Here is a 19,889-nt window from a genome sequence, read left to right as displayed (position 1 = left end):
TTTCACAACCCAACTCCGAAACTACATCGAGGAGGAACTTTCAAAGGAGTTCATCAGAGCATCTACATCACCTGCAGCCTCTGACTTCTTCGTTAAAAAAAAGGACGGCGGTCTACGCCCTTGTATCTATTACTGCGGTCTCAATGACATCACCGTCAAGTTTCGATTTCCATTGCCTCTGGTACCAGCTACCCTAGTAATGCCAAATACTTTTCCAAAGTAGACCTTCACAGCACCTATAATCTCATTCACATCAGGGAGGGTGATGAATGGAAAACAGCCTTTTCTACCTGGGCACCATGAATATTTCGTTATGCCCTTCGGGCTTGCTAACAGTCTTTCCGTATTTCAATCCTTCATCAATGATGTCTTTTGGGACATGCTTGACCGTTGGGTGATCTTTTACATCAATGACATTCTCATCTATTCCAACACCTATGAGGAACACGTGCAACACTTAAGAACAGTATTACAACGACTCATTGATCACCAGTTATATGCCAAAGCAGAGAAGTGCAAATTTCACCAGACTACCTCGCCTTTTTTGGGCTACATCATCAGTCAGGAGGGAGTCGCTATGGACGAGAAGAAAGTCAAAGCTGTTCTAGACTAGCCACAACCGGCAACCTTAAATGAATTACAATGATTCTTGGGATTTGCTCATTTCTACCGACGCTTTATCAGAAATTTCAGTTCGGTGGCTTCTCCCTTAACCTCTATGACTAAGAGAAATTCATCCCATCTACCATGGTCAGCTGCAGCTCAGGAGGCTTTCGCAGAACTTAAGTCACGTTTCACATCTGCTCCCATCCTCCATCACCCTGATTCGGAACTCCCGTTCATAGTTGAGGTGGATGCTTCAAATACGGGCATTGGAGCCATCCTCTAACAGCGACACGGTTCCCCACCGAAGCTCTATCCTTGCACTTATTATTCCCGCAAACTCAATTCATCCGAACAGAACTATGACGTCGATAACCGGGAATTGTTGGCCATGAAATCAGCTATGGAGGAGTGGCGTCATTGGCTGGAGGGGTCTAAACATCCTTTTGTGATTCTAACTGACCACGAGAATTTGGAATATTTGCAATCTGCCAAAAGACTGAATCCCAGACAGGCCAGGTGGGCTCTCTTCTTTACACGATTTGATTCACCATTACCTATCGTCCCGGTACAAACACTAAAGCCCTATCATGCCAACACATGTTTAAAGTGTTACAGCAAGTTCATTCCTCACTCAGCTCCGGTCATCCTGGAATTTCTGCCACTTTTCACCTTCTTCAGAACAGCTTCTGCTGGACAACCATGCTGGGAGACACAATAAAATTTATTTACGAATGCATCAACTGTAACACAAGCAAGCATCCCAGACAATTACCATCCGGCTTACTGCATCCATCGCCAGTTCCTCACCGACCATGGTCCAATCTTACCAGAGACTTTATTACCGATCTCCCCAAATCCAATGATAATACCACACATAGACTGCTTCTCCTAGGCCTGTCATTTAATTCCACTTCCCAAGCTGCCCACAGCATTTGAGACAGCTGATCTCATGTGCAACTTTGTGTTTCGCTTCTATGGTCTCTCTGAGGACATCGTGTCGGATCGAGGCTCCCAATTCACATCTAGAGGATGGTCAGCATTCTTCCAACAACTCAATATCAACATTAGCCTCACTTTAGGATATCACCCTCAATCTAATGGTCAAACAAAACGTCTCAATCAGGAAATCACCCGGTTCCTCAGATCCTATTGTCATCAGAATCAAACAGGTTGGAGTCCATACCTCACGTGGTTTCCGCGGGGTACCGTGGAGATCCTCCGGCCTTGCTTCTTGGGAGAGATTCCCTGAGAATTGCTCGGGAAGATCTCCTGCCCGTGATTAAAGCATTTAAAGGACATTTGCTGAAGTCTGTTTGTCGATTATTCCTGCGCAGGAAGTAAGCTGGTTTAGGGGAACAAGTTAGTTAGGTGACTATTATTGGACGGGGACAAAATTTCATGAAGTTCCTGAAAAAGGATTTTGATTGTTCCATGAGTTTCAAACGATTTCTTCTGTGTTGAAGGAAGAAATGGTGATGAACTTGAATGGTTTGTTTGACTCTGTTCTGGTTGAAGGTTTTCTCTCTCTCCATCAGCACATGGCTGGAGTGCAGATTGTGGCCTGCTGGCCCTGGGGCCTCATGTACAAAGACTTGCGTTGAATTCATACTAAAACATTGCATACGGACAAAGCTGTAAATGTGTGTACGCACAAAAAAACAGATGTATAAATCTCTGCGTACGAAGGATCCCATGCATATTCTCTTTGTACATCCCAATTAATGTAAAATTGAGTGTACATGCACGAGCACAACGCCCCACCCAGTCTCCTCCCTTAATTAAATCAATTTAAATATGGTAATGAGTCCACTTTGGCAAAAGAAAGCAGTAAGAAAATGGCTAAAGCAAGCGGCAAGAAACGAAACTTTACAGAAAGTGAATTGGAGGTGCTACTATCGGAGGTAGAAACGAATAAAATATTTTATTTGGAACTTTGTCCTCCTGAATTAATAACAAAAGGAAAAAATATGATTGGGAGAGTTTGGCTGATGCCGTCAATGCGGTGGGATCTGAAAGTCGCACTGTAAATGACCTTAAAAAGAAATGGTCTGATATAAAGGTGGACGTTAAACGGAAAGCTGCCATTGCCATAGACTAAGGGTTGTATCAATTTGCATATGCTTTTATATGTTCTTACTTAATTGCATAATTGATAGAATATTCCCATAAGGCTCATGTGACAATGTCAATTATTTTATAAATTGCAAATTAATAGCAATGCTTCCCCCCGTACAGAAATGTAATATATGTCAATATATGTAAATTACATATATAATGTCAGTGCCCATGTATGTCTGCTGCCTATATGAGAATATATGCAAAATTAATATATGTAAACCACATAGACATTAATGAAACATATTTCAAAATATAGCAAAGGCCGTTTTCATGTAAGTGCCATATATTTTCCCGTATATGCACATAAATGTGAAATATATGTAAGACGCATATGTATACATGCATATATGTACTTATTTCCATAGTACATACTTTAACTTATATTTTAATACAATAATGCAGTGATTTCTTTGTCATTTTTGACAAATACCCAAAGTACCATAACCATATGCCACAGCTTTAAAAATGCATCAGTATCACATGCATGTATGTTTACATACATTTATTAAATATGTGGAAAACAAATATGTATGTCACATATTTATACTTAATGTTGTCCATACATGCGAGAAACCAATACTATACTGTAATATATGCAGATATATGGTATCATATATGGATGAACTGAACTCAAATATTTTCTTCACATGTTTGGACACATAAATGTTCATATATGTTGCAGGCATATATTGTGTTCTCAGATAAGTCAAATATATGTATAGATATATGTCATGCTATTTAAAATATAAGTACATATATGGCCATATATAAAATTTTTGTATGGGCAGGTGGTGGTGTGATTTGTAGAACAATTCGTTGTGTAATGTTTGCAACTTCACTTCATTGCTTGTAAGAGTCGCCAACGGACAAAAACAATGAGAAATGTACGTACGCCAGACATGAAATTGGCGTGGAGGAACGCACATTTTCGCGTTAATTTCACTGTTAGTACATCCGACCGTGAGCGTGAAAGCTGGCGTACGCAAAGTTTTTAAGTACGCAAGATTGATACATGAGGCCCCTGGTCTGTAGAGGCCACACATCAACCATGAGTAAAGCTGATGTTTTCTTCTGAGTTGGAATGAAGAAAATACAGTCTGACTCTGTTGGGAGAGTGAAGGCATAGCAGGCTGTGGTCAAGGCCTGCCGGGGGTCCCCACAGACATCAAATCGAAGAAGCAGCAGTAGAAGCCAGATGAAGAAGGAGGGGTTTCACTGTGAATTTATCTCTAATAAAGCCTGAGAAAAGTCCCACCTCTCTAGGTTTGCTTGACCAATGAGAAGGGTGGAATTCCCAAGCGGGAAAATTCCTCTGTTGGTGATTTATGGATCTTTGTTTCAAGCATGCTCATTTGCATGTGCAGCTGGATTGTTTAAGTCAAGTGGTGCTCACTGCAGAGTCAATGACGTCCAGCTCCACCTCTCTGGACATCTAATGTGGTGGAGAGATAGAGTTGTGGGTAGGGTTAGGCTTGGGTGTGGCTAGATATTCTAGCTCCATCCATTAGGCCCAAATTACACTCGTTCTGGACGTCAAACTAGATTCACCCATTCATTTTATTGAAAATTACGTCAACACCTTTAACAAATCAGCCACTGCCACTGGTGTTTGGATTTACCATGGAGCTTTAACAGCCAATCTCCTCTTGCCACCCTGTGGGCATGTAGTATAAAAAGAGTGAGCTCTTCTTCAAAAGTGAGCCGCTGGTGTTTAGATTCCCCTAAGAGTGCTTTAACAGGTATGTGAGTCTTAATTATGGTCAGTGTGAAGTTTGAATTTTTTTCCACTTTTCTATAGCTCTTTCTATAACTCTCTCTCTCTCTCTCTCTCTCTCTCTCTCTCTCTCTCTCTCTCTCTCTCTCTCTCTCTCTCTCTCTCTCTCTCTCTATATATATATATATATATATATATATATATATATATATATATATATATATATATATATAAGTAAAGGCTGTTACCATTTTTATGTTATAATCTGTTTTGTAATAGAAATACAAATGGTATGTGTATATTTTTTTTGCAGAAGGGATACAGTAACTGCAGGCGCTTTGTTTTGAAGCGCGCGAGTCTGTCAGGATGAGGCACGTGCGACGGGAGCTTCACCTGCCGCTCACAGTTTGTATTTTACTGTGGAGTTCCGCAGGTACGCGCTGGAATTATCTTCCACTTTTTTTGTTGTTTACCTGAGTCATTCTGAACGTTTTGCGTAATTTAAGATCATTTTCGTCATCCTAAAAGCATTACAGACATTTGTACATTAAAATGAAAAGATTTTAGTGACTATAACTATAAAGTCCATCCTGACAGGAGCGCAACGTGTCAACAAAGTGACCCCATATGTCGGAAGCGTCAATGGCGGAACGAAACTCACCATAGAGGGCGAAGGTATAATAAAAAAATAAATAAAAAAATAAAAAAAGTCACCAATATGCTTTCCAATGAATCCCAACATTTGTTTCTGATTTAGCATCTTTTTGGCTCTAAAAAATCTCTAATAGCGTTGGTGATGTTTTCAGGTTTTGCTCAAGCCAATCAGTTCAATCTCAATGCCAATGACCCAAACTTCGGCAACAGTGTGACGCTGGTGTCCCGAACCAGATCTGTTCCCTGTGATGTCGAGAAAGACTCCAGTCACTCCAAACAGATCATCTGTTATACAAGGTAAGCAATCTTGATAGCTTTATATTGATTGTAGTCATTGCATTGTATTGAATGGTGCTAATAAAAATTAATATTACTAATATTATTTTTTTTTACATACTCAAAATAAATGGCATGAATGGGATCTGGCATATTTTTGAAGGAAGGAACGTAAATTTGGACTAATTCCTTAAACTGAGTTAAAATTAATAAAATCAGTGGAATTAAATAAAACTGGCCTATACTGACTTCATTTTCATTGTCTGCATAGTTCTGCAACATTTTTTTTTTAAAAATAACTTAAATAAAAAACATTTACTTGTCCTGTAGGAGAAATTTGCACCCTCATGTTGTTCCAAACGTACTGTATGTGACTTGTTTTCTTCTGTGGAACAAAAAAACACACTTTTTTTTAGGAATATCCAATCAATAAAATGACAATAAGGCCAGTCCATATGACTTGTGTGCTATGTTTCACGTCTTCTGAATTGAAAAGCTATGTATGAGAAACGGATCAAAATTATTGTTTTTTCTCCTGAAAATGTTCCCCTCTCCTTCAGCTCCCAAATCTTATTAATGCATATTGAAATGAATATTTAAAATTTTGCATGAACTTTCCTCTAATGTTATTCTAAATTATACTATTATTTTATGTATTATTTATAAAAAAATATATAAAAACATTTTTAAATTCCTTCTGCATTTGATTGTATAACATGTTTATTATTGCAGACTTTGGTCTGTCATATTTGTGCGTAAATGAAGAAGGTATGCACATGCTGTACCGCACAATGATATGTAAAATAATGATGGCTTATGTTTCTCTAAATAAGCTTTATATTGCATTATGTTCAGAGCTCTGCCAGAAGATGACTATGAGTTTCGGGTCAGCGTGGATGGCGTGCCAATTCCTCCCAGTAACATTTGTTATGGATATCAGTGGTATTACTGGTGGTGCATGTTCTATGTAAGTGAGATGGACTTCGTTGTATTGCTTACTAATACATATACTCATCTTCTCAAAATATTACAATATATTTATAAAAACATGCACTGCTTTCACAGAGCCGAACATACTATACACCTAGCATTCAAAGTATCAGTCCACTCACTGGTCCCCCAGGTAAGTTTTGATAGTTTTTATCATTACTCTGCTGCTTTGGTTTATAAAAAAAAAAATATAGGTACCTTTCACAAAAAAATGAAACTGAATGAACTTTAGGGACTGTGGTGACACTGCGGGGAAGAATCTATACTGATGTGTACGGAAGCAACACGGACAAAAGCTCAAATGGTCTGGATGCAAGATTTTTAAGGTCTGGAAATATTTAATACACAATGGAAAAAATATAACTGTATGAATGTTAAAAATATTCAGTCTTGACTTAAGGTGTGTCTGAAACTGTTTTAATGTGTTTTCTTTGAACAGAGCGTACATGGGAGGCATGCCTTGTGAACTTCTAAAGCCTAATTCAGATGAAAAGTAAGTATTAATTTACTAATAAATGTAAACATTAAATGTGAATGCACCCTCCATAAATACACATACATTTTTTCAGGTATGGCCTCTTTTTGGATTCTGAGAGCAGTCAATGGGGATCTATGAGCTGTAAAATGACTGGAACGTATGTTGGTGAGGACACGTTATTATTAAAACATTCAATAATTATTCATTCACTATAGATTTTTGTCAGATTAAATGTCATTGTCTTTGGTTTTCAGGTCATCACAACCTCAGTTATATTATCGACGGTCAATTTGGGAGGTCAGAGAAGTTTGATTTTACTTTACTAAACTTTACATCAAATTCTCTGCATGCTGTTAATAGAAAAGTAGACAAAACACATATTTTCTTTTTTTAGGAGTTTGCCAGACTTTGGGGTTTTCAGCATCTCAGCACTGAACAAGCTTGCCATGTTCCAGACATACGCAGGTGTGGATAACATTTATTCTTCTTAAATAATACAGCATGGAATTGCCTGCACAAAATCAGATTTGTAAAAAAAAAACCTGGCCTTGTCTCTTTCAGAGGTGACAGGAGTTTCTCCCTCTGAGGGCAGCATATTGGGCGGCACATTACTGACCATTCAGGGACATTACTTTGATGAGACTGACCAGCCAGCCATGGTGTTAGTAGGAGGTAACCCTTTGAATACAAATATTATATAAATTATTTATAAAATAAAATACAAATATTTTTTCAAATGTATTTTTTTATTATCATTTTCTTCCTTAGGTCGTGAGTGTCAGATTCAGAGTGTATCAAATGAGAGGATTGTCTGCATAACACCTGGTTATGAAAAAAACAATATGACAGTGTTTCCTGGTGAGAAGCTTATCTGAAATCAGATCTATAATTATAACGTAATTTTACTGTAACAAACTTTTCCATAGACACTGTTGGCACGACAGTGGAATTCTGAGCTCCAGAAGCGAGAACATTTGACTATGACACTGTTTAAGTGTCACAAGACATTATCTCAAACACGAACATGATTCTATTTTGTCACGTAACTGTCTTTTTTTAACAGGACATTGTATATCAGAGGCTCTCACATAACTGACAGCAAGGAAACTAGTATTTTAACATTTCTCTCTTTGATCATGACATAAATCTATCTAAACCAGGGGTTTTCAATTCCAGTCTTCACGCCTCACCGCTCTGCACATTTTGTTTCTTTTATCTGACACGTTAGTTAAGGGGTGGGTTCCATTCAACCATATGTGTGCTGCAAAGTGCGTTTATTTTCATATTAAACATCACAACATACATTTATCATTCAGTTTAGGGCTTTTGAATTTGACAAATTAGATTAAGTGAAATGTATAATTAGTTCATGTATGTGGATACTACATATATAAAATAAAATAAATATTTATATGGATTTTATACACATGTATATTAAATTAATGTATGGTAATTTATATTACATTTATTTTTAAAAGTAAATTGGCATCAAACCTTAAACTCTAATATGCGTGACTTGAGTTTGTCTGTGTTTGATGACATTGCATGATGTTGTGAATAAACACATTTTGTTAAGTAAAGTGCACTTTGACTGATATCCTGTGCTTAGGGAGTAGGGAGCAGTGAATACTGTGTAGGGACCCTGTCAAGCCAAGAGTTCACGGTGCTCATATAAACTGTGCAGAACGGGGAGGCGCAAGGACTGGAATTGGAAACCCCTGATCTCTATTACTGGGCTGTTTACAAGACACCGTTTTCAACGTTAAACTTCTTATTTAGCCGTTCATTTACACAACAAGGGCGTTTTGGGTGCCTGAAAATGCAAACTTTTGAAAACGGGTTTCAAAGTGCAAGTTTTGGAAAACGGTATACATGTAAATAACTAAAACGCGAGTCTCTGAAAACGATGACGTCATGCACATGCGTATTACATAGTGCAATTTTATCCAAGCAAATCTTTTCAAAATTTGCAACAGCAAAAAAACAAACAAATGCAAAGTAGGTGTATTTCGAGTTGTTGACGGTTGTTGACGGTGGTATTTATAACCTAGTAACCAACAGTAAATGATTGTTTTTACTGTTGATACATAACATATCAAGGGAGGTATTGTTGATACCTAACATATCAAGCCATGGCATTCAACAATTTAAGAAAAAATTTAAAAAGATGAAGGCTCATTAGCCGCAACGCAGTGTGCGGTTACCTGTTTTAAAATGCCTAAGCCATGATTGAATAAAGGCTTTTTATAGTTTACCTAAATTCTCGAGTGCCTTGGCTTGATATGTTTTTATTACATGGCTTGGTTGAACTCTAATCCTGATTGTATTGAGTGATGATTAAATTATCATGTTTGTAGGTGGCAGAGGTTTTAAAATGGAGATGTGGATCAGATCTACTCCGAACCTTCTTGAGGACGTCCTGAATTATAATTCCAGTAGGCCTGGATACTCTGTCCAGTGGGTGGATTCGCTGTCCTATGTTTGGCCCAATGAAATTGATAACTTTGTGGCACGATTGAGTGGTTTCTTTGTTCCAACGGAGACCGACAACTACTATTTCCGAATCAAAGCAGACGACCGATGCCAGCTATATTTCAGCAAGACAGGTCTTCCCCAGGATAAGGTACCTGAATTATAATAAAATCATAATTTCATAATTTCCGTAGTTATCAATGTAAGTTAATTATAAATGTGAGTAGGCATTTACTCATCTCACTTGCAAAAAAAAAAAAAAAAAAAAACATTCATTATTACTCAAAATAAGAAAAGTGAAATGCAATCTCAGAACATTATGACACCTGCAATAATTAAATTTATTACATGGCTTGGTTGAATTCTAATGTAGAATGCGGTCTGTTATTTATTGATAACAGACCGCTGCTGCTAAGTATAACCATTGTCTCTGGTATAACACATCATTGCCATGAAAAACAGAGCGTTGCTATGGACGCAGGATTCTAACCGTAGAGACGGAACGGACTATTTTCTTTAGCGGAAGCAATACAATCGTTTTTAAATCAATAAACTCCTTTTTTAAACGGGATAGCGGGATAATGTAGAGCGAGACGGTTGTTATAGCGAATACAACCCCAACAGGCTGATCAGGACCCAGACGCGAAGCGGAGTTATTTAAGTTATCTTCACTTCATATATCATATTGATCGCTATAACAACCGCCTCGCTCTACATTATCCCTCTTATTACATGGCTACCTACCAAATAAATCAATAATTTGACAAAAAATATTTATTTAAAAAGGAGTTTATTATTTTAAAAACGATTGTATTTTTTCGGCTAAAGAAAATAGTCCGTTCAGTCTCTGCGGTTAGAATCCTGCGTCCATAACAACGCTCTGTTTTTCATGGCAACGATGTGTTATACTTAGCAGTGGTCTGTTATGTAAGGGTTAATGCCCGACGAGGTGTCCATTATCAGGTTTTAATGGACGATGGCTAGGCGTGAACCGTCCGTCGCGCAGCGGAGGCATTAACCCGCTTACCATGGTTACTTACGAAAGAAAGAAATATTTAATCAATTAATAATACTTTAATGTGTTTTAGAGTAAAAATCGTGAGGGTTTTTATTTATTAAGTCGAGCGCACTATTTAATATCTCCCGTATACAGGCGTTGCCAAGCAACGTGGCCACAGCGACCCGACCGCAGCAGTTGATCAGTGAGTTTGAGCCAGCGCAATCATTTAGAACTGTCATCAGGCAAATTGACGGGACGCCTTTCCTAGGTGTCCATTATCACTTTTTAACGGACACCCTGCAGCCAATCAGAATCGAGTATTCACCCAGACCATGGTATAACAAGAAATAACAGACCGCATTCTACATTAGAATTCAACCAAGCCATGTAATAAATATATTTATTATAGATATATATATTTATCTATAACAACCGCCTCACTCTACATTATCCCTTACATATTAAATTACACAAACTTTATGTAATTAATCTCACTTTATTAACCAACTAAGCAAAAATGACTTAAACATCACATGTTTGTTTCATTTAAAAAATAAAAAATAAACAATATTGCTGAAATAATCGTTTTGAACTTTCTTCTTCTGCATCCTATTCTTCAAACCAAAATGGCTGAACAGCTAAAAGGTTTGTTTGAGCTGTGCTCTCTGTGAAGGCATGGATTTCATTTTTTTTTAATAAGCCTGAGGCTTATTAATTTCCCTTTTGGTGTGAAATGGCCTTTACATTTGCCAAAAAAAACAAAAAAAATATTTCTTTTTTTTTGTTATTAAAAAGTAAACAAGCAAGCCCAGCCCAGGTGAAAAAGTAACGCAAAAGTGAACACAATTAAGTAACACAAGTAGTTACTTTTTTAGGGAGTAACAATATTGTACTGCCTTACATTTAAAGTTACTAAAGCCTGACCGCACATTGACTTCAGTTACAAGGTTGTTTGTGACGTAAGAAACACCGGCAAATTCAAACTTCTTTTTTTTCACTGCGGTTTCAAGAAGAAAATACTCAGCAATGGTGTTGACTTATGAATTTGCACTTGGTTTGTTTAAAGCAAATTAAATACACCACACAGACATATAAACTACATTAAAAACGTGTTGTTGTTTTTTTCTTTAAAAAGTTTTAAAGAAGTTTAATTTTACTGTAAAGCAAATGCACTAAACTAAATTTTTATTGTATTTTATACTAAATATATATTTTATAAAATACATTAGACACTAAAATTGCTATAAAAAAATCAAAGCCATATATCTAACCAAGCTGTGTTCCAAATTTGAAGTTATTAAGGCACAAAAATTGAGAGGTTTTAAAGTAACACTTCCATGGTAACAAAATGTCCCATTTCAAAACTGGTTTCACAGGATGCATTTTGAGTGTTTATGCTTTCGATGATGCCTGATTTGATTTTTTTTTTAATATAAAAAAGCACACCCACTGTTCCGCTACAGCCTTTACAGGCTTACAATTCTAATACAGTATATGTAATATTTTTGTAAAATGCAGTGTAACATTTTAATTTTAATATGGTATATTTGTATAAAATGCAGTGTAACATTTTAAATTTAATATATGGAATATTTGTATAAAATGCAGTGTAAAATGTTTAATTTAATGTAAAGTTAATATTTTTTTATTATTATTATTTCAGGTTAAGATTGCATCACAGCCTTACCAAACAAGCAGTTTCTTCAGCTATAGCACTCAGAGGTCCGATGTCATGCGCTTAGAGAAGGGAAAACCGTAAGTGAAGGTTCCCAAATAAATCATAAATGTATGTTCTAAATAAGTCTTTGTGTCATTATTATTGTTTTATCCAATATACCCCAATATTGGATATAAAATCATTTTTTGCACATGAAACATCTTTCAATGTGCTACAGGTACTACATTGAGATTCTAGTGCAGGAGTATGGAGTAGTAGCTTCAGTGGATGTGGCCTTTTTCAAAGAGATCAGCCCTTTCACTGCCCAGCAGACAATTGAAGCTGTTAATGAGAAACAACGGATTGACGCATACTATGATAAAGTCCCTGAAAAACAGGTAAGTGAGCTCACAGATGCACTTCAGGGAAAGGAAGGGCCTAGGAATTCATTTTCTGCACTGCACCTGCATAAACTCAATAAGTCTCTGAAAAGTACGGAGCCCCTAAAGGGACATGGTGGTGGAAACATTTTTAGGATGGGAGAATTTTTTTCCCCAAATATTTTGCGGTCCCTCGCAAAGATATTTGCGTTCCCACGCAAAACCTGTTTTGAGCTCGGACAGACACGTCCTGTTTAATGTCCCGCTGGCAGTGTTTCAGAGCTCCGTACGTTAATGGAGCGTTTCATAGTGTTTGAACTTGGACTCAAATATAAAGAAATGCGGTCAGTGCTTAACTCAAGGAGTTCAGTGAAGTTGGTAATATTCACATAGGCTATTCGAGGCTATTCTTGAGCTAAACGTTGTTAAAACACAAACGACACCTATTTAAAATCACAGTAACCTAGACAGCGAGCTACAACCCATTTCTCATCAAAACGAGCTTTTTAATATTAATTTGTCTATAACCAGACGAATGAGAGACAAGTCCAAATAAGGGGCAGTATGCAAAGTGCAAATCCCAAAACCCTTCTGCACATTTTATATTATTAAACATATTCAATAGCTTCACTGTGACTCACTATACTGTCACCAAATTCAGTTCACACATCACTGCTCTCCTGCTGGTTATACTACATTACTTAGTTTGATAAAAAGTGCATAATTTTTTATGATTATTTATTATGAAATAAAATCAATAACTTAATTCACCCTTTTTTAGAAAAAATATTAAATGACTTCACACTGTTATACAGTGTAATGCCATCAAATTCAGTAAGCAAATATAATGCAAAGCTGCGTACAGTACAAATATAATTTGTGTAAAGAATAGGCCTACTTATTTTTTATGTGCAATTACTTCCCAAACTAAGTGTTGTAGGCCTATAACCAACATTGATGTGTGAACTAAATTTGGTGTGTTACAGTGAAGTTATTGAATATTTTTCATAATATAAAATGTGCAAAAGCAATGTAGTATGACCAGTGGGTCACCACTGATGTGTAAAGTAAATTGTCTGGCACTACAGTTTGTAACATTGAAGTTAATGACTATTTTTGTATTTTTGACTATGAGTTGATGCTGTAGTCGTTTTTTTGGGTTATATTGCACTTTGCAGACGGTCCCTTTGAACTTGTCTCTCATCCGCCTTCTCATAGAGATCCATTTAGCCTATATTATAAAAGCTTGTTTTGATGAGAATTGGGTTGTAGCTTGTTGTCTAGGTTACTGTGATAGTAAATAGGTGTCGTTTGTGTTTTAACAACGTTTAGCTCAAGAATATTGATCTGGGAAGTTCGAATAGCCTATGTGAATATTGGCAACTTCACTGAACTCCTTGAGTTAAGCACTGACCGCATTTCTTATTTGAGTCCAAGACAAGTTCAAACACTATGAAACGCTCCATTAACGTACGGAGCTCTGAAACAGCTGCCAGCGGGACATTAAACAGGAAGTGTCTGTCCGAGCTCAAAACAGGTTTTGCGTGGGAACGCACATAACTTTGCGAGGGAACGCAAAAGTCTTGCGTGGGGTGGGAACGCAAATATCTTTGCGAGGGTACGCAAAAGTCTTGCGTGGGAACGCAAATATCTTTGCGAGGGAACGCAAAAGTTTTGCGTGGGAACGCAAAGTTTCTCGAGGAAACGCAAAAGATTTGGAAAAAAAAAATTCATCCATCCTAAAAAATTTTCCACCACCACGTCCCTTTAGGGGCTCTGTAGAAAAGAGCTCCTCTACCTGCTATGTGCATTTTTTTTTAATTCTTTACTGTTTTAGGTGGTTCGTTTCAGGGGGTGGATGCCAATAACCCCCATCAACGAGGTCCAGACTCTGAGAATCAACAGTGATTGTTTCTTTCTGAGCAACTGTGAAAACACATACTACTTCCTGGCATATGGAGATCTTAAAACAGGTGCATTAGTTCACACAGCACTATAAATTCTCCTAATTTTTGCATTCACACCTTTGCACTACCCCTAGAGGTACCTCTACCTCTTTTTGTTTGCATGTTTGTAATGTTTACTGGAGTTGCTTGCATGCTTTAGGGCCGATCCCAATAAGTGCATCAGCGATGGAGTTGCAGAACGCTCTGAATGATTTGTGGACAATTAAACCAGACAGCGTTACAGTCACAAAACAAGAACTGGATAATGAGTCGCTGTACAATGTGACATTCAACTCTAACAGAGGTAAACTTAAAAATAATTTTTTACCACATTTGATTGTATATTTATAACATTGATTCTTATTTTTGTTATCAGTTATTAGGATGTTTTATGTTACCGCTTATGTTGTATACAACTACATTTAAGAGTATTTTGCAATATGTTTTATTTTTTTTTAATCTTGGAATTATCTCAGGTGACTTCAAGGATCTTGATTACTTGATCATGGACTCAGATACTAACATCACAGTTAGTGAGGACGTGAAAGGCCAGGCCAGCATGGAGACGTTCACACTGCTGTGGGATGGAGTTCCGTCCCTCCCTCTGCCTTTCAATGCTTCTGCAGCGGAGGTTTTTGTTTGTTTTATATTTCTTAATATTTACCATAGAATAAAATGATAGCCATTGCAGTCCTGTGTACAAACAGTTTGAATGCTCTGTTGAAATATTCCTTTTTCTTTTTTATTAAAGGTGCGTTCAGCACTAGATATGATGATCACCGCTAAATGTCCAGCAGAGATTCCAACCATTGAGAACACTAATGTGAAATTTTTCAGAGATTATGAGACCACCACCACAGGGGTAAGCAAAGCAGATGACCAAGTACTGTATGTTCTACATGCAGAGGACATGCCTACTTATTTCAAATCAAGTCAAGTTTGCCTTGCAAATAATGTGTGACATTAGGTATAGTATTATAGACATCAGTTATCTTGTTGAAAACATCACCTTTTGGTCCAGTTTTTAGAGCTTTCTCCTTGTCAAACAGTTTTCAGGTGATCTAAGCCGCAGAGGGGTCCGGGTCACTGATTCGGAGGCTTTCTGTGGCCGCTGGTCTCTGAAGAATCCAGAGATTCTCTTCAATTTCAATGACATTACAGCATCCGGAGCAATCTACAGCCCAATACTGCTACAAACATACAACACTGTAAGCTCCACTAAACACCTCAGTATCTCATCCTTACTAATGGATTTTTCTCAGTATATGAACTCTTCAAAGATAAAAAATATGTTATATATTTTTTTGTAGCTCTGTTTGGCCTACAAAGGGCATCTGGTGAATGAACTGGGAATAATGTTCAGTTACATGACAGCAAATAATTTCCGGGAAGAGAACATACGCATCTCTGTGCAGTTTGACTCAACGGATGAGTAAGTTTAATCTACTGAACATATAGCAATCTTTTGTCTTTCCTTTAGAGGATTTGTCTTAATCACTTATGTGAGAACGTCTAGGTTACTAATGCAACCCCCATTCCCTGAATTAGAGATCGGAGACTTTATATCGATACTGATGTATTGGGGTCTCGTCTGGGAGTAACTAAACGAGCGAATGGACATTGGCCAATAAGATTTGCATGCCGAGTCACACCCACCTGAACATTACTCACTTCATTCATGTTTTGCTGAGGAGCAGAGACAGGATCCCAGCCATTCAGTGGTGGTTTAGGGCCGTGGCAGAAGGGACATATTGCCTCTGTTACATTAGTAACCTAGATGTCCCCATTCAGTCAGTCACGTTCAACAATACTGATGTATTGTGGTCCCTATGGAAAGCGCCATAGCCACTGAACTGTGTAACAAGTGTCGGAGATGCAGATGCTGGCAAGCTATAGCATGCCCTTATGGTAACTGCCCTCACATAGTAGTAACCTACCCAGTGCCCCATGTCAGCCCAAGGAGAGTAGTCCTCCATTCCAAAGGGATGGAAGGGACAGGGCTTACTCTGGGGATGGTCATACTGTAGCTGCTGTTCCTCTGTTGTGACATTTCACGGGGGGGAAGAGTTCTTCAGAGCTCAACTCCCATTGCTTTTCAGCCAAGGCCAGTGTTGTTAACGCTGGAGAAGTGTATCCAGTCCAATGGAGAGGGAAGCTACGGAGAATTAAGGCTGTCTTTATAGATGTTATATTGGATTTCAAGTTTTGTCTTCCGCCACATGCATAGCTTTTCTTTATTGTCTTTTCATATTTTGCAATGCATTGTACCCAACACACGGGAAGAAACCGGCTCCACTCGGAGATTGTATCACATAAAAATGCACCGCAACGGCACGCTCCATCTGTGGAATGTACACGTAAAACTTGGAGGCCCCGCCATTGAAGTATAGTGAGAGTAGAGTAGGCAACAGAGCAGCTTCGGGCATTAAAAGGTGCCTTCCACGACTTCTGAACCTGCTCTTGAACCTCCGGGAAGAAAGGCACTGGGGCGGAACGAGGCTGTGAACCGTGCGCCGCACCCAGGAACCAATCATCCAACCACGAGCACTCGGGACACGGTGAAGGGTTCCACTCGAGCCTGATGCCTGCGACGGCCCAGGCAAGCATGGCCATCAACTCTGAATCTGATTTGGCGTGAGCAACCACCCCAGAGGGGGGCAGCTCATCCTCATCCTCTCCAGAGGACAAAAGCCCACTCTGTGATTCAGGGATCGAAATCCAGTCCTCATCCAGAGCGCTGAATGAGACACAATGTGCCCCACAAGAGGGACCCACAACATCAGTCGGCAACTCGACGGCTCATGGCACACTAGAGGAGTGGGAGGTCTGTGGGGGTCGCAGTGAGAGCATGTACCATCCACATATGCTCTCTCAGCATGCTCTCTGCCCAGACATGTGAGACAGCAATCATGGCCGTGAGATGAAGTCAGGAACCGACCACATCCAGAAACACATGGACGCAAAGGCATCTTTATAACGCCCTCACACCGGCAGAGAGATCTCCCACGACGAGCTGCTTCAAAGCAATTAAAATGGCTGTTTTCGGAGATTATCTCCTTTTTAGCTATTAAAATTCTGTTTGCTCTTTATAGAAGAAATTCACTGCTGAAGATGAATTGAATGAGCGATCGCTGTCACAACTGCTCTGCTCCGAAGCAAAGTATGAATGAATTGAGTAATGCCGGTCATATTTATACCTGTATGTCCGAGTGGGTGTGACTCGGCATGCAAATCTCACTGGCCAATTTCCATTGGCTCGTTTAGTTACCACTTGGAGGTGATTGGGCTCCCAGGCGAGACCCCAATACGTCAGTATCGACGTAACGCTGAACGTGACTGACTGAATGGGAACAAAATGAGACCAATATCAAGGAAATTTTTGTTGTGAGTATAATGTAAAATTGAAATTGTCATTCTCAGGTGGAACTACAAGTGTGTGGATCTCCTGAGTTCCATAGAGACAAACAACATAGGCTCCAACTACAAACTTCTTCAGTTCAGTGTGTATGGAGTGGCAAACTCTGTTTACTTCATAGATGCTGTTCACCTTGGACGTGCAATGACTGCTTTGGATTCTAATGGTGAATAGGAATAAGTTAAGAATTTAACTTTGAATGGTGGAATAGATGTAAATATGCTGGATAATGGATATGATAATTAGGTTATATATCGGCAAAGCAATTATTAATAATTAAATCATTTAAACATTTTTTTTTTGTATTTGAAAAGATTTTTATTTTTATTTTGAAATGCTATTTTTAAATTTAATGTTCTATTTTCTCTATCCATGTGTTCAGTTATAATCCACAGAAGACCACCTGCTCTGGCCAGTTCAGGACTTTTCTTTTCAGACATAATTGTGAGCAAACAAGCAAATGCTTCACAAGTCAGCTATGAGATCACCGCGACACCTTACAACTGTGGCTTTGGTGTCCCACTGTTTGAAATAGACTTTCTGAAGGTAAGTTAGAGTAAAATGGAACTTATTCTACAGTGACTGTTTTGAAGTGCTAGATCTTCCTGATCTTTCTGATGTCATAACAAGTGATGGTTGACAACAAAATATTTGCTTGTCATAAGACGTCATTTGAGTTTTTCCTCCCGACTGTGTGCACATAATTGTGTTAAATGATCCATGTAAGCCTTCCATGTTCTCAATTTTCAGTCTTCATTTATGTCCAACAGAAGATGCCAAACAGCACAGGAGACCTACTGAGTCAAAGCCAAGGGAATGCCACTGTCACTATTATGCGCCCTCAGAAAGCCAGCCCCCCTCTCACAGGAACCTTTAACGTTGAGTTCCTAGCCCGGCGTGTTGAAGGTAAGCTGTGGGTTTGTCTGTTACTTTTTTTTTTAGCTGCTGGAAATAACTGAATAATTTAATACACGGAATGTTTCACAGCAGATTCTTGATGTCGGACACTGTTAATCATGTCTCAATTCCAAAATGTACTAATTAGAATAGCGTACTAGACTTTTTTCTACATAAACCACAATCTTCCAAGAGGTGATCTGGTTTTTCATTTGGTATGTGCATTGTGTGTTCCCAGGCCTGGCGGTAGACATCAGCGCTGCGGACCTGCAGTATGCCCTGCAGGGGATCCCAGAGCTCGGCCAGCTGCAGGTGCAGAGATATGGAGACTGTAGAGGCTACAGCTGGTACATACAGTGGCTCACCATCCCTGGAAATCAGCCTCTGTTAAAGGCAAGTTCAGAGTGCTATTACAATAAAATGAACTGGGGTTTGCAAGACAGCAGGGGAACTGCTCATGAGAAGTGGTAATGGCAATTTAAATAAAGTGTTTGGTTAAAAAAATTAAATGTGCTAAATTTAAAATCTAATGTGTACAATTAATTAAAATATACAACATAACTTAAAGTCAAAATGGAATGGTGTTTGCAACCCATTTTGACTTCTGCAATGTGAAATATTTCAAAGTGAAAAAGATATTAAATTAAAAAATAAAATGGGGCCAGTCTTGAGAATCAATATCTTAAGCAGAATTATTTCTGAAGGATGTGCAGCCTTGGTGAGCATAAGAGACTTTGAAAAACCTATATATATATATAAAAACCTTACCAACTCCAAATTGATATCTTAATTGACTTTTCATTTCATACATGGCTGAATTAACATTTTTTTGATAATGTTAACCAGATCAATGCTTCCAATGTCATTGGCGTGAACCCTTCATTGACGTCACGTGAGACCGAGCAAGGAGGCCTCTTCAAACAGAGAATTATGGGAGACTTTCTGCGCGTGCCCACAAATAAACCACAGGTGCATTTCTTACTCACTGCTTTTGCTGCAATAATGTTTGTCCAAAATACATCGTTCATATAAAGGCTCTTCCTCATGTTACCTGATGGTGTGTATAGTGTGCAGAATTCAATAGTGCTACATAGTGGGTTATGGCTGAACTAAAGAGTTTTTTTTTTCTATTTTAGTACTGTGTTGGGTCTCCTCTTAATATAAATGTAAACTTAAGTCCAGTTTAATAACTTGGTCCTAAAGCAAAACCAGTTGAGAAACCTTGGTTTAGGATGTCTAATGACAGAAATGTATTTATATATTTGTAGATACAGTATATTTGTGTG

The 19,889-nt window shown here is 38.3% G+C and overlaps 1 protein-coding gene across 1 annotated transcript in view; it reads left to right on the top strand.

The window, feature by feature from the left end:
* Positions 1–4,804: 4,804 nt before the first annotated feature.
* Positions 4,805–19,889, top strand: part of LOC308696808 (fibrocystin-L-like) — a gene marked incomplete at both ends in the record, with an annotated part of 49,791 nt that continues 34,706 nt past the window's right edge. Inside the window, 26 exons of the mRNA XM_081375707.1 lie at positions 4,805–4,871; positions 5,036–5,113; positions 5,245–5,389; positions 6,224–6,335; positions 6,434–6,491; positions 6,591–6,684; positions 6,798–6,851; positions 6,928–7,001; positions 7,091–7,133; positions 7,231–7,301; positions 7,398–7,508; positions 7,605–7,694; positions 9,194–9,459; positions 11,972–12,063; positions 12,204–12,363; positions 14,183–14,318; positions 14,452–14,595; positions 14,768–14,922; positions 15,043–15,153; positions 15,341–15,499; positions 15,602–15,723; positions 17,712–17,872; positions 18,089–18,252; positions 18,477–18,612; positions 18,842–18,996; positions 19,450–19,572. Of these exons, the coding sequence (XP_081231833.1) occupies positions 4,805–4,871; positions 5,036–5,113; positions 5,245–5,389; positions 6,224–6,335; positions 6,434–6,491; positions 6,591–6,684; positions 6,798–6,851; positions 6,928–7,001; positions 7,091–7,133; positions 7,231–7,301; positions 7,398–7,508; positions 7,605–7,694; positions 9,194–9,459; positions 11,972–12,063; positions 12,204–12,363; positions 14,183–14,318; positions 14,452–14,595; positions 14,768–14,922; positions 15,043–15,153; positions 15,341–15,499; positions 15,602–15,723; positions 17,712–17,872; positions 18,089–18,252; positions 18,477–18,612; positions 18,842–18,996; positions 19,450–19,572 (3,081 nt within the window). The remainder of the gene's footprint in view (positions 4,872–5,035; positions 5,114–5,244; positions 5,390–6,223; positions 6,336–6,433; positions 6,492–6,590; positions 6,685–6,797; positions 6,852–6,927; positions 7,002–7,090; positions 7,134–7,230; positions 7,302–7,397; positions 7,509–7,604; positions 7,695–9,193; positions 9,460–11,971; positions 12,064–12,203; positions 12,364–14,182; positions 14,319–14,451; positions 14,596–14,767; positions 14,923–15,042; positions 15,154–15,340; positions 15,500–15,601; positions 15,724–17,711; positions 17,873–18,088; positions 18,253–18,476; positions 18,613–18,841; positions 18,997–19,449; positions 19,573–19,889) is intronic.

The sequence above is a fragment of the Scardinius erythrophthalmus genome (assembly GCF_964197995.2).
Source record: "Scardinius erythrophthalmus genome assembly, chromosome: 10".
Lineage (NCBI taxonomy): Eukaryota > Metazoa > Chordata > Actinopteri > Cypriniformes > Leuciscidae > Scardinius > Scardinius erythrophthalmus.
Note: the sequence above shows the minus strand (reverse complement) of the source record. Positions and strands in the feature narration are given on the sequence as shown.